Source organism: Geotrypetes seraphini, chromosome 8 (genome assembly GCF_902459505.1).
Source record: "Geotrypetes seraphini chromosome 8, aGeoSer1.1, whole genome shotgun sequence".
Taxonomy (NCBI): Eukaryota; Metazoa; Chordata; class Amphibia; order Gymnophiona; family Dermophiidae; genus Geotrypetes; species Geotrypetes seraphini.
In genome coordinates this window covers 125,793,035-125,807,132 of record NC_047091.1, presented here as the reverse complement: position 1 = coordinate 125,807,132, position 14,098 = coordinate 125,793,035, and the positions used below count along the sequence as shown (strand labels likewise).

Sequence of the window (14,098 nt, the reverse complement as noted above, 5' to 3'; positions counted from 1 at the left end):
CCACAGTGGTTCTCCAAGGAGATTTCAGAATTAGTAAAACAAAAGAAAAAAGCTTCCGTGATCTACAAACAGTCACAACTACCGGAAGCAAAAGAAACATACTTGGCGAAATCTAGGAAAGTCAAAACGTCGGTCAGGGAAGACAAACTCTGGATGGAAGAAAATATAGCTAGGCAGGTTAAAAAGGGGGATAAATCCTTTTTTAAGTATGTCAATGACAGGAAGAAGAACACAAACGGCATTGAGCGCATAAAGAAACCCGACGGTAATTTCGCAGACTCGGACGCAGACAAAGCAGAGCTGCTCAATAACTACTTCTGCTCAGTCTTCACTTGTGAAGCACCAGGATCTGGACCTCAGCTACAGACAAAAGGGAGCTTGAAGGATCCATGCCGGGAATTTGAATCTACCAAGAACTGTCAAAACTAAAGGTTAACAACGCTATGGGCCCAGATAATCTACACCCCTGAGTGCTTCAAGAATTGAGGGATGTCCTGGTGGAGCCGTTAGCTGATATTTTCAATCTTTCCCTTAGCAAGGGAAGAGTTCTCTTGGACTGGAAAATTGCCAACATTATTCCGCTTCACAAGAAGGGATGTAAATCAGAGGCTGAGAATTACAGACCGGTAAGTCTCCATCAATAGTGTGTAAACTAATGGAAACGATGATTAAAAACAGATTAGACACATTTCTGGACGAGGAAAAATTAAGGGACCCCCACCAACATGGCTTTACAAAGGGTAGGTCCTGATAGGGTTCTTTGACTGGGTAACAAAAAAACTGGACGGGGATGAGTCCCTTGACATCGTGTACTTGGACTTCAGTAAAGCTTTTGACAGTGTTCCACACCGCAGGTTATTGAACAAGATGAACGCGTTGGGACTAGGAGAAACGCAGAATGCATGGGTAGAAGATTGGCTCAGCGGCAGACTTCAAAGGGTGATGGTAAACGGTACTCTCTCAGAAATGTCAAGAGTAACCAGTGGAGCACCTCAAGGCTTAGTCTTGGGACCGATGCTATTTAACATCTTTGTAAGTGATCTGACTCAAGGACTTAGAGGCAAAATTACGTTATTCGCCAACGACGCTAAACTGTGTAACATGGTTGGCCGGGCAACAGAACCTAACTGCGCATCCACACGAAACACTATGGAGCATGACCTACTTTTACTCGAACAATGGGCCAGTACTTGGCAACTAAATTTCAACGCCAAAAATGTAAGGTGATGCATCTTGGTAGCGGGAATCCTTGCAATACTTACACCTTAAATGGAGAAAAACTAACAAGAACTGAAGCAGAAAGGGACTTGGGAGTAATCATCCGTGAAGACATGAAGACTTCAAATCAAGTGGAGAAAGCCTCAGCAAAGGCTAGACAAATGCTCGGCTGCATCAGAAGAAGCTTTATCAGCCGAAAGCCTGAAGTTATAATGCCGTTATACAGATCCATAGTGAGACCATATCTGGAGTATTGCGTCCAGTTTTGGAGGCCACACTACCAAAAGGATGTGAAGAGAATTGACTTGGTTCAGAGAACGGCCACAAGGATGGTCTCAGGACTCAAAAATCTTCCATATGAAGATTGTCTGAGCAGGCTACGCTTATACTCGCTTGAGGAGCGCATAGAAAGGGGGGACATGATAGAAACCTTCAAATACATAACGGGCCACATCAAGGAGGAAGAAGAAATCTTTACTCTTACGGGTCCCACGGTGACAAGAGAACATCCGCTAAAACTTAGGGGAGGAAGATTTCATAGGGACACCAGGAGATACTTCTTCACCGAGAGGGTGATTGATAGATGGAATGGTCTTCTACGTCAGGTGGTCGAGGCCAATAGCACGCTAGACTTCAAGGGACGATGGGACAAGCAAATGGGTCTCTACAAAGGTATAACAGAGGATAGTTTCTCGAGGGTGGGAGGGATCCTGATTGGGCAGACTTGTTGGGCTGCCGGCCCTTTTCTGCCGTCATGTTCTATGTATGTAGGGCTCGCAATTAGAGGGCCGGATATGGCCCGCGGGTTGTAGTTTCCCCATATCTGATCTAGGTAGTTTACAAAAACAGAAATGTGCTGCACAAAACTGAAGTGCTTCCAGTGTAAGGAAATCTGTAGTAGCTGCACTCAAGTGAGAAAAAAATATTCCATATCTATTACATTAAAAAATGATGGATTAAGTACTGTTAGATGACTATGACAGCTCTTGATACTGAATTATTACCTTAACTTCTTGTTCAGAATATTTCTAATACTTGTGGTGGATATAACTGATTCTAAGCCAATCTCTATTTGTCATGTTTTGAAGACTTCTACTGTGCAATTTCCATCTCTCATTCTCTAAACAAATACAGTGGTACCTTAGTTGGCGAGCATAATTCGTTCTAGATGCATGCTCGTATCCAAAGTGCTTGCATATCAAAGCGAATTTCTGTATAGGAATTAATGGAAACTGACGATTCGTTCCACATCCCAAAAACTCATCTCAATTACCAGAGTTGTATCTTTCCACCAGCCAGAAAGAAAAGCTCTTTTAAGGGGAATGATGCTCCAAGCCAAGGAATCTCATTAGCCCAATGCTCATTACACAGAAGCAAAGGAGATGGGTACCAAATATGGACCACGTGGAACCTTCCGATTCCTAATATTGTACACTAAAAGCTCTGCAGAAGATCTGTGCTGCGGCTCTTCACCTATCACAGTCCCAATGAATGAATTATCCAGGCAGAAGCAGAGCGGCACCAAGCCCTGCTCTCGGCTCCTCCAAAGTGCACAGGCGATGCCTCCGCTGCTGCCTCGGCCACCAGACCTATCAGTGTGGCTCCTCCAGTTCTCTTGGGAAGGATTCTGCCGCTGTTCGCTGCCTCTCCAGGCGGACAACGAAGGTCTCTCCCTCCCGGAGGACCCCCAGCGCTCGGGCTCCCACTCGGAGTGCGGACAGTGGCTTCCTCCGAGACTCCTCGTCGCTCTCTGTATCCTAGTCTGCCATTGTCTCTCTTCCACGGCTCTACCGCCTCTAATAGGTGGCCTGGGTCACATGGACCTAGAAGTGGGGGCAGCACCCTACTCTAAGCACATGGGCTGGAGGTCGCCCATCATTCAGCCAACCAATCCCAACCGATCTTTGACGCACACCCTGAGCTCTTCTTTGCTACAGGCTATTAGGGGTTTATTTAGGAGGGGGGGACGTATGTGATATGCTTGTGATGTGATTGTATGTGACACGCGCTTGTTTAGCGAGACAACGCTCATTTAGTAAGTTAAAATTAAGAAAGTGTCTTACTCATCTTGCAAAACACTCGCAAACCGCATTGCTCGCTATCCAAGGTTTTACTGTACTTCATTCCTTCAGTCTTGCAGACATGCCTGAACAAGGGTTCTCCATAGTCTCAAAAGCTCCTATGATATTTTTGATTAAAATATTTGTGGGAAGGGTGTCAGGGGAGGGTTTAAATGTATGTTTTTAAGATGATGTTAAAAGAAATACAAGTAATGTTTACAATGATGTAATATTGTATTTTTGATGTAAGATGGAAAAATGAATAAAGAATTTTGGAAAAAAAAAAAAAAGCTCTTCTACTACAACTTTAATTAGAGCAAAAAGATTACAATTTTACAAGAGAGGGAAAATAATCTATTTTTAGAAGACAAACAGCAATAACTCACCACTCCAAATCGTTTGAAGTATTCCCTGAGCTCAGTTTCACCACAGTTGTGAGGGATGCCACCAACAAAAATTTTATTTGATTTATTACTGTCACTCTTTGATCCTTTCTGCATCAAAAGGAGGATAAAGCCTTATTATTCCATGTAATTAAAAAAAATTAATCCATTTACTGATGATGTTCAATAGCATATGAATATAGTAACAATACTCATTACACACATACAAATAGCAGGTATGTTCAGGTGGAGACTTCTAACTGGATAATGTTTTCATCTGGTATATCACAGAGTTCTGCATTCTGCACTATTTATATTTGAGGATTATTGGATTAATTTTGGCAAGCTATGGAGGATATTGTATATATCCAAATGATATACAGTTTAAGTTCATTTTGGATCATTGCTATTGATCACATTATCAAGTATCATCTTTATTTGATAATGTTGCTAATCAGCAATAAATTAAAATTGATTTAAAATGTATATCATCATCACATATGCTAAATCGTAGCTTTATTGTGAATGTCAACAGTCTCTCTCAATCTGAAAAAAAGTACTCATGTTAAATCATATGACCTAAACGTACAAGCCTGTCAGCAGTATATGCCTTCGAGTTGGTCATTCTTACAATGATTTGTATATGATTTATCTTTTTTTCCTCTAGTTAAATATTGTTTGGATAATTTCCAAAAAGAGAAGCCATAGGCCATTTTTAAGAAGGCTTGTAGAAATCCACTGCTTATTCATAGGATATATAGAATCTGTTTTGCTACTTGGGATCTAACTAGGTGCTTGGGACTTGGGTTGGCCACTTTTGGAAACAGGATACTGGGCTTGATAGACCTTTGGTTTGTCCCAGTATGGCAATTCTTATGTTGATTATGTCATTTTCCATATTTTGCTTGGTTGCATGTAATAAAGGAGACATTTCAAAAAACAAAAAAAAAAAAAAAAAAAAGGTGTATTATTAAGATAATTGTATGAAAATTTATGACACTTGTTGTTAAATGAAAAAATCAATAAAAAACTTAAATCAAAAAAAAAAACAAAAACCCTTCCCCTATGTCATCAAATCTGCTAGTTGGTAAACAGGCATTTAAAATATTAAATGGGATTTATTTACTGCCTTTCTGAACAAATTCATCTAATGCATTGGTTTCCAGTGTTATGGAGAATTCAGTTTAAACTGTTGGTGTTGGTATATAGGGTAGTACATTGCAATTTGCACTGCGTTTCCTGATCTTTTGGTCCCTTATATGCCTGCAGAGTTTATGTTCACAGGATCAGCAGCTGTTAGTTGTACCTTTGATTCGTCAGATGTGACAAATCTAGAAGGTTGCAGGCATTCTTTGGTGGCAGGACTACCGCTGTAGGAATGATTTGCCAGAGTTAGTTTGATGTTTATCTTCACTTGTAAAGTTTTGCAAGGTTTCAAAGGCACATTTGTTTCAAAAGGCCTTCTCTTCCTAGATTGGAGTATTTTTTTTGTACAAGTCTAATACTGTGTGTTTTAATTTGCTATGTATGTCTTTTTTGTAAACCGCATAGATTTTGTGATATGCGGGATATAAATGTTTTAAATAAATAAGGCAGTGAAAAATATTCAAACAAGTAGTACACATTATGGCACAGTTAACATGTTAATAGATAGCATAGGATATAAATGGAGGTGACACAGACAGATGAGAAACTATTAACACTCATCTGACTGTCACCTGCACTGATATCCTATGCTATCTATTAATATGTAACTGTGCCATAATGTGTACAACTTGTTTGATAATTTTTCACTGCCTTAAATTATTGATAGTAAATAAGGGCAACTAACAAGTGGAGGAGTGGCCTTATGCTTAGCACAGTGGTTCCTTGTGATCCTGGGCAAGTCACTTAACCCTCCATTGCTCCAAGTACACAGCTAATTTAAGTGAGCACCCGGCTGTGAATTTCAGACAGACAGTCTGGAACGGCACTTGTTAAATACTGAAACCACAACTACCCTTCAAAATCTAGTTGACGGGACAATACTAGCTACAGCAGTTCTCATTACAAGAGCTCACAAATCTCTCCGCTTTATTGGGCTACTTTTTGGCTGGGTCCAGACCGCCTATTGCTGAGGGTTTTTTTTCATTAGTTCAGCTGCAGCACAACAGATCAATCACAAACGACATTAGAACTCTGAGGTCGTTTGTGATTGGTCTGTTGTGCCCTAGCTGAGCCAATGAAAATTCCGGTGCCGCGGCAGGAGCTTCAACTTTGAGAAAGAGCTGTGCCGCCGTCGGTACGGGAAGAACGCCAACACTAGCAAGCCCGCCATGGCCAAAGAGGAGAGCAATAAACCTTTGGACAGACCCGCGTCGACTGGAAGCACTTAATTTACAACCCGTGGAGTAAAGAGGTCCTGGAGCAGATGGCCAACAGCTGGGGTAGGAGCCTGAAGAGTGAGGGAGGAGGTTTGGAGGGGAACCGGTGGGTTATTTATTTATTTATTACCAGTAGCTTTCATCAATGTGAGAGGTGTGTGTAGGTGTCTGTGTGTGTGCACGTGCTGCCGCCGACTGTACCGTCTGTGTTTCCTTCCCTGAGCGGTGACAGCCTTCGTGTAATGAGAGAATGCGCTGGCAATTCAGATCCTGTTGTAACTAACTGCCTCGCCAGGAGAGATTTTTCTTGTACAGTCTTTTTTTCCCATCTCCCACCAGTTTTGGTTAAAAATAAAAAGTCAAAATTCGCAGCATAGGGAAGCCAAAAAGAAAGTTGTAAGGGAGAGGGAGATGAGCTGAAGACGGAATGCAGGTCTCCTAAGGCAGACTGATGGGCACCTGACTTCTAAGTCCGATCCTGCATTTATTTTAATTCTGTTCAACCCCCCCCCCCTCCTTTTTATTATTTTGTATGTAGAGGGGTCGAGTGGAAGATAATTGAGGAGGAGGAGGAGCTATGGCAGTGAAAATGTCAGTCACCCCCCTTTATTTAATTCTGCAGGACAGCCTCTCTAGAGTTGAACCTGCCAATCCATGTAAGTTATCCTCTCACAGTGCAGATAAGCTCTCTTCCCCCACTCCATGAGCTCCTCTTTTTTTTTGGTGTGTGTGGGGGGGGTAGTTATGTTTTGCTTGGATTGGAAGTATACTATACTTTATTCTTTTCCCAAATGGGGGATGTTGTGTGTATACCCCATGTCTTTTTGAATTGCATAAAAACAAAAGAATAGCCTCTTTGTGATATGTGCAGTGTATAAACAGTTTGTATTTGGCAACCATGACTCAAATCAAAAAGAAGTTGGACACTACAGCGCAGGAGTTAAGAGCTCAGAGGAGCGTCTGTTGCTCAGTATAGGGTGATTTTGTGGTACAATTGGTTATGTTTCCATGCTCGGGGAGTTTCAGAAAGAAGAATGTGAGTGGGTTTGGGGGTGGGGGGGGTTTATGGTTGATATTACAGGGGAAAGGGCATATGAATTTGTCAGTAACTTTTAAAAAAACTTTTCAGAGACGCTGGATCTGGACATTAGGGGACTGGGGAGAGGAAGAGTAGGAGACAGAGAGATAGAAAAGGACCTTGAGGAGGGGTGGGAAAGTAGACAAACCAAAAAGGAGGGGGAAGACAGGGCTGATGCTGGACTAGAGGGGTATAGAGGGAGAGAAAGAGACTGCAGAGAGGGGAAACACCCTGAACCGAGGAGAGAGATATGCATATACCAGGTCCTGGGGAGGTGGAAGACAGTGAGAGTGAGAGATACAGAAAGACCTGAAACAAAGGTGGAAGGACTCGAAAAGTTAGGAACATAGAGGGAGAAACCTGAAACAAAGGGGGGGGGGGGGGGGCAGATGTTGAACTTGGGGGTGTATAGAGTGAAGAGAGAAAGAGATTGCAGAGAGGTGGAAAGATTCTGGATCAAGGAGGAAGGAAGGAAGTAGAGAGAGAGAGTCAGAGAAAGACCTGGAAGAAAGGAGAACAAATGCTGGGAATGGAGGGTATTTGTAAGCAACAGAGAGACAGAGGCCTGGACCAAAGGGGCAGACTGGATGGGCCATTTGGTCTTTATCTGCCATCATCTTTCTATGACATGAGGCAGATGCAGATGCTGGACTCTGGGAGGTGCAGACAGAGAAGAGACGTGAGGGGGGGAGAGACCCTAAGGAAGAACAGAGAGATGCAAGATCATAACAGAGGAGGGAGAGAAAGGGAGACATGTTGACAATAGGGGTAGAGGAGAGAGGAAGGAAAGTTAGACTCATGGAGGGACAGAGAGAGATGTTGGTTGAGTAAGGAATGAGGTCCGAGGAGGGGAAGCATGCAGGAAGCAGAAAGAAAGAAATATTGGATGCACAGTCAAAAGGAAGTGCAACCAGAGACTCATGAAATCACCAGACAACAAAAGTAGGAAAAATGATTTTATTTCCAATTTAGTGATCGAAATGTGTCAGTTTTGAGAATTTATAATCTGCTATCTATATTTTGCACTATAGTTGTTACTGAGGTGACATTAGATATTTTAGTCATCTGCCTTGACCGCTTTGAAAAATAAAACAAATATAAATGATAATTATCATTTTCTCTGCATACAGTGTGCTTTGTGTTTTTTTTTGTGGTGTTTTTTTTTTTTTTAATTTGTGGTTACCATTGTGAATTATTAAGATTATATTGTGTATGAATGGAAGAAATTGCATTACAATTAGTACTAATTATAAATGGGGGTGGGGTAAGGGATAGAGCTTGTGCTGGGGTACTTGGTTGGTATTTGTTAGACTTAGGGGGTACTTGACTTGAAAAAGTTGAAAAACACTGGTCTAGGTGACAATGGAGTTCACGCAGTAAGAGCCTCTTTTACAAGGCCACAGTAGTAATTCTCCCATGGCAAATTCACCAAAGTTCATTCAATTCCTATGGGCTTCAGTGCATTTGCTGTGGCAGAATTGCTATTGCAGCTTGCAGGAACTACTGTCTCTGTGCTATGTCATAAACAAAAACCAATATTGCCAGGGATGCAAAGCATTAACTGATTCAACATGAGTTTGAAGATGGTTGAATATCACTCTCTCAAGTACGGTAGCTTTGAAAGAAATGGAAGGTTTGATACTGGCTAGTAGTTATTTGGAATAAAAGGATCTGCATTACTTTTTTACAAGGTTGGCTTAAATGCTACTGGAACACTGCCTAAGTGTCAACCCTTAAAAAAGGGAGTCATATTGAGCATTGGAAAATAATAATAATAATTAATAAAAATAATACAAATTTAATTTTCCCCACCACCAAATTTCCCCATCCCGCCCCACCCGGCAATTTTTTCATGCCACCCAGCTGAAAAAAATTTCTGGGGAGAACACTGCAATTAGCTTTCCCATGTTCACCTAACTGAAATCCTTTGTTATATCTGCATACAAAGTATGTAAGGATTAAGTTATTTATTATGTAAGGATTAAGTTATTTATTATGTAAGGATTAAGTTATTTATTTTAATTGTGTGGGTTTGATTTTTTTTCCTTCTATTTTTAATGGAGCTCATTTTCATTACTTTGAATTATTTTGTAAACCACTTTGATCTTATTTGCAGCCTAAAAGTTGTATATAAAGAGTTTTAATAAACTTTGGCCTGTCAGCTACAGACCGCAGTCTGCTTCTTCTCCTTGCAGGCAGAGCTGAACTCTCGAACTGGGAAGCTCTTAGCACCAAAAACTGAAGAAAAGAGCTGGAAAAAAAATGACTAAAATAAAGAAGCAGAACAGGACAGAACAAAAACACTCCTTCAGGCTCGTGTGCAAGGAAAAAAAACCTATAGGTTGCAGCACAGCTCTCTGTGAAATAGGAGGGATAAAGAAAAAAACCTGGAGTGGATTTCTTCTGCAAGGCTCACAGCTATGGGGAAATTAGCCACTTGTCCAGAATGACACACCTATTGCACTAGAAGGTATATTATAAGCAGCAGTTCAATTTTCTTTGCCCATTAGTGTACCAACTCTTACCCATCCATCCCTGGGCCGTGTTCGCTCTGGTTGCATTCCCCTTGGTGTACAAGGCTTTGGATCAATCTGCAAGAAGACTGAAATCTGTCAGCACTGAATGTCTAAAGAAGATTTAAAAGCAGCTGCTCAAGTTTATTCTCTGTCATGCAATCGTAACATTTAAGACCCTATGCCCATTTATTTCAATCACAAAAAGGATACCTTATCTGTTCCAAAATAAATCTAATCTGGTACAAATCCCATCAACAGTTAAAGATAGCTGCATCTATTACCCAAAACACTATTGGTTGTGATGCAAAGTGTAATCAACTCCAGAAATATTTTTTTCTCTATAACTATCAGTTGGCAATCATAATATCCCAAGACATACAACTCTAAAATCTCAATGAGTCATCCAGTAATACAAGAAAAAGCGACTTACATTTCGGCCATCCAGTGTGTGCGGCCTGCTGGCCAAAACTGTTCCAACACAATTAGGATCTTTAAATTTCACAAAGCCAAACCCTCGTGACTGGTTTGTTGTTTTATCTTTCATTATTACACAATCAACAACTTCTCCATACTGGGAAAAGTAGCCACGGAGAGTTTCTATAAAAAAAAATAATAAAATTAATTATGTATGATTGATACAGTTTTAAATTGTTGGCAGATAAAGCAATGTTACTTACCGTAACAGTTGTTATCCAGGGACAGCAGGCAGCTATTCTCACTAGTGGGTGATGTCATCCGACAGAGCCCCGATACGGACATCTTGCAAGCATGTCTTGCTTGAAGAAACTCAGAAGTTTCGAGATGCCCGCACCGCGCATGCGCCAGTGCCTTCCCGCCCGATGTACCGGGCGTGTCTCCTCAGTTCAGGTAGCTAGCCTGAGAAGCCAACCCAGGGGAGGTGGGTGGGACATGAGAATAGCTGCCTGCTGTCCCTGGATAACAACTGTTACGGTAAGTAACATTGCTTTATCCCAGGACAAGCAGGCAGGTATTCTCACTAGTGGGTGACCTCCAAGCTAACCCCAATGGGATGGTGGGAGAGTTGGCAACTTAAGAGAACAAATTTTGTAACACTGTTTGGCCAAACTGTCCATCCCGTCTGGAGAAAGTATCCAGACAATAATGAGAGGTGAATGTATGAACCGAGGACCAAGTGGCAGCCTTACATATCTCCTCAATCGGTGTCGATCTGAGGAAGGCTACAGAGGCTGCCATTGCTCTGACCTTATGGGCTGTGACCTTACAGGGAAGGGATAATCCAGCCTGGGCATAGCAGGAAGAGATACAAGCCGCCATCCAGTTAGAGATGGTGCGCTTCGATACAGGTCATCCCAACTTGTTTGGATCAAAGGAGACGAAAAGTTGAGGAGCATTTCTGTGTGGCTTTGTGCGATCCAAGTAGAAAGCTAGAGCACGTTTACAGTCCAGAGTGTGCAAAGCAGATTCCCCAGGATGAGAATGAGGCTTTGGAAAAAACACTGGAAGCACGATGGATTGGTTGATGTGAAATTCAGAGACCACTTTAGGCAAGAATTTTGGATGAGTACGGAGAACCACCTTGTCATGATGGAATACAGTGAACGGTGGATCCGCCACTAGGGCCTGAAGCTCACTGACCCGACGAGCTGACGTGAGGGCCACCAGAAAAAACCACCTTCCAGGTGAGATACTTAAGTGGAGCCGTGTTGAGAGGTTCAAACGGAGGCTTCATAAGATGAGACAGGACAACATTGAGATCCCAAACCACAGGAGGAGGTTTGATAGGAGGGTTGACATGAAAAAGCCCTTTCATAAATTTGGAAACCACAGGATGAGCAGACAAAGGTTTCCCCTGTAGAGGCTGATGAAAAGCCGCAATAGCACTCAGGTGGACTCGTATAGAGGTAGACTTGAGACCAGACTGGGACAGGTGTAGAAGATAGTCCAATACAGAAGATAGGGAAGCTCGCTGAGGTTCCGTGGCATTGGAAATACACCAGGAAGAGAATCTAGTCCATTTTTGGGAATAGCATTGTCGAGTGGCAGGCTTCCTGGAAGCCTCCAAGACCTCCCTCACTGCTTGAGAGAACTGGTGAGGAGTTATGTTGAAAGGAACCAAGCTGTCAGATGAAGAGACTGCAGGTTGGGATGAAGTAGTGAACCTTGATGTTGAGTAAGTAGTGAAGGAAACACTGGAAGAAGTACTGGCTCCCTGCTGCTGAGTTGAAGTAGAAGGGAGTACCAAGGTTGTCTGGGCCACCGAGGAGCAATCAGAATCATGGTGGCATGGTCTGATCTCAACTTGACCAGAGTCTTCTGAATGAGAGGAAAGGGAGGAAACGCATATAGGAAGCGATTCCCCCATTCCAGTAGAAAGGCATCTGCCTCGAGGCGGAGAGGAGTGTAGATCCTGGAGCAAAACTGAGGCAGTTTGAAGTTGTGGGGGGCTGCAAAGAGGTCTATCTGAGGCGTTCCCCACTGAGCGAAGATCTGATGAAGGGGTTTGGAATGGAGCGTGAGGCTGGAGAAGACGACTCAATTTGTCTGCCAAGACGTTGTCTTTCCCCTGAATGTAGACAGCTCTGAGGAAGGTGTTGTGGCGAACCGCCCAATCCCAGACTCGAAGAGCTTCCTGACAAAGAGGGGCCGAGCCCGTGCCCCCTTGCTTGTTGACATAATACATGGCGACCTGATTGTCTGTGCGAATAAGGACCACCATGTCGTGAAGCAGATGCTGAAAAGCTTGGAGAGCATTGAAGATGGCTCTGAGCTCCAGAAGATTGATTTGATGGAGTCGTTCCGCAGGGGTCCAGAACCCCTGAGTTCGTAGACCATCCAGATGGGCCCCCCATGCATAGTTCGATGAATCGGTCGTGAGAACTTTCTGGTGGGGAAGAGAGTGAAACAGCAAACCTCTGGATAGATTCGAAGAGGTCATCCACCAGAGAAGAGACTGCCGTAGAGCAGGAGTGACGACAATGTGACGGGACAACGGGTCGGACACCTGAGTCCATTGAGATGCCAGGGTCCATTGAGGAATTCTGAGATGTAGTCTGGCAAAAGGCGTCACATGAACTGTAGAGGCCATGTGGCCCAAGAGGACCATCATGTGTCTCGCCGAGATGGACGGGCGAGAAGACACCGACTGGCAGAGTAGAAGGAGAGCATCCATGCGTTGAGGAGGAAGGAATGCTCGAAGTTGAATGGTATCCAGAACAGCCCCGATAAAGGGGAGAGACTGGGTGGGCTGAAGATGTGATTTGGGGAAGTTGATCTCGAAGCCCAGACTCTGCAGAAAAGAAATTGTAGTCAAGGTCGCCGAAATGACCTTTGGAGCCGACGGCGCCTTGATGAGCCAGTCGTCGAGGTATGGAAACACCTGGAGACCCATGTTCCGGAGTGCCGCGGCCACCACCACCAGACACTTCGTGAAGACTCTGGGAGACGAGGAAAGGCCGAATGGAAGCACTCGATACTGCAGATGTAGATGTCCCACCCGAAATCTGAGAAACTTGCGGGAGGCCGGATGTATCGGGATGTGAGTGTAGGCCTCCTTGAGATCCAGAGAGCATAACCAATCGTTCTGCTCGAGTAGGGGGTAGAGAGAAGCAAGGGTCAGCATGCGGAACCGCTCCTTGACCAAAAACTTGTTGAGGACTCGAAGGTCCAAAATGGGACGCAGATCGCCCGTCTTCTTCAGAACCAAGAAGTACCGGGAGTAGAACCCCCGGTTTTGCTGATCTACTGGCACCGGCTCGACGGCTCGCAGCCGAAGCAGAGCCTGCGCCTCCTGTAGAAGAAGAGTGGTCTGCGTCGAGTTGGAAGGATACTCTCTTGGCGGGTGGTCCGGGGGGACCCGTTGGAAATGAAGAGAGTATCCCTCTCTTACGATGGTAAGGACCCAAAGGTCCGAGGTGATCGACTCCCATCGATGATAAAAATGGTGGAGTCGACCCCCTATGGGAAAAACAGGGGAAGACAGAACGTCGGTTATGCTCCCTGGAAGAGAGTCAAAAAGGATGAGTAGCCTTGGGTGCAGCCGGCATCTGAGGCTTCTGTTGAGTCTTCTGTGGAGGCTGCCTCTTCGCAGGCTGTCTCGCTTGGGGAGCCTGCCTCGGTTGATAACGCCTCTGGTAGATTTGAGGCGGTCTAGAGGGACGAGACTGCTGAGGCTTCGGTTTAGGGCGCAGAATAGACTGAAAAGACTTCTCATGGTCTGAAAGCTTTTTAGTAACAGTCTCGATAGACTCATCGAACAGATCCGCTCCCGCACAAGGCACATTAGCCAGTCTGTCTTGGAGGTTCGGATCCATATCAATAGTGCGAAGCCAGGCCAGGCGACGCATGGCGACTGAACAGGCCGCAGCACGTGCCGAGAGCTCGAAGGCATCGTAGGAGGATTGCATCAGCTGCAGCCGCAACTGGGACAGGGTCGCCACCACCTCCTCAAACTGGAAACGAGCCTGAGCATCGATGAAAGGTGTGAACTTGCGGAGTACCG

The 14,098-nt window shown here is 44.0% G+C and overlaps 1 protein-coding gene across 7 annotated transcripts in view; it reads right to left on the bottom strand.

Moving 5' to 3' along the window:
• Positions 1–14,098, bottom strand: part of DAZAP1 (DAZ associated protein 1) — a 233,212-nt gene that overhangs the window by 137,139 nt on the left and 81,975 nt on the right. For 6 of the 7 annotated variants that reach the window (XM_033953994.1, XM_033953995.1, XM_033953997.1 and 3 more), the window contains exons 3-5: positions 10,049–10,215; positions 9,628–9,693; positions 3,665–3,772 (exon numbers count right to left, since the gene is read on the bottom strand). In XM_033953994.1, coding sequence (XP_033809885.1) covers positions 3,665–3,772; positions 9,628–9,693; positions 10,049–10,215 — 341 coding nt within the window. Of the gene's footprint in view, positions 1–3,664; positions 3,773–9,627; positions 9,694–10,048; positions 10,216–14,098 lie in introns of those variants that run through there. The other variant, XM_033953999.1, reaches the window with a different exon arrangement.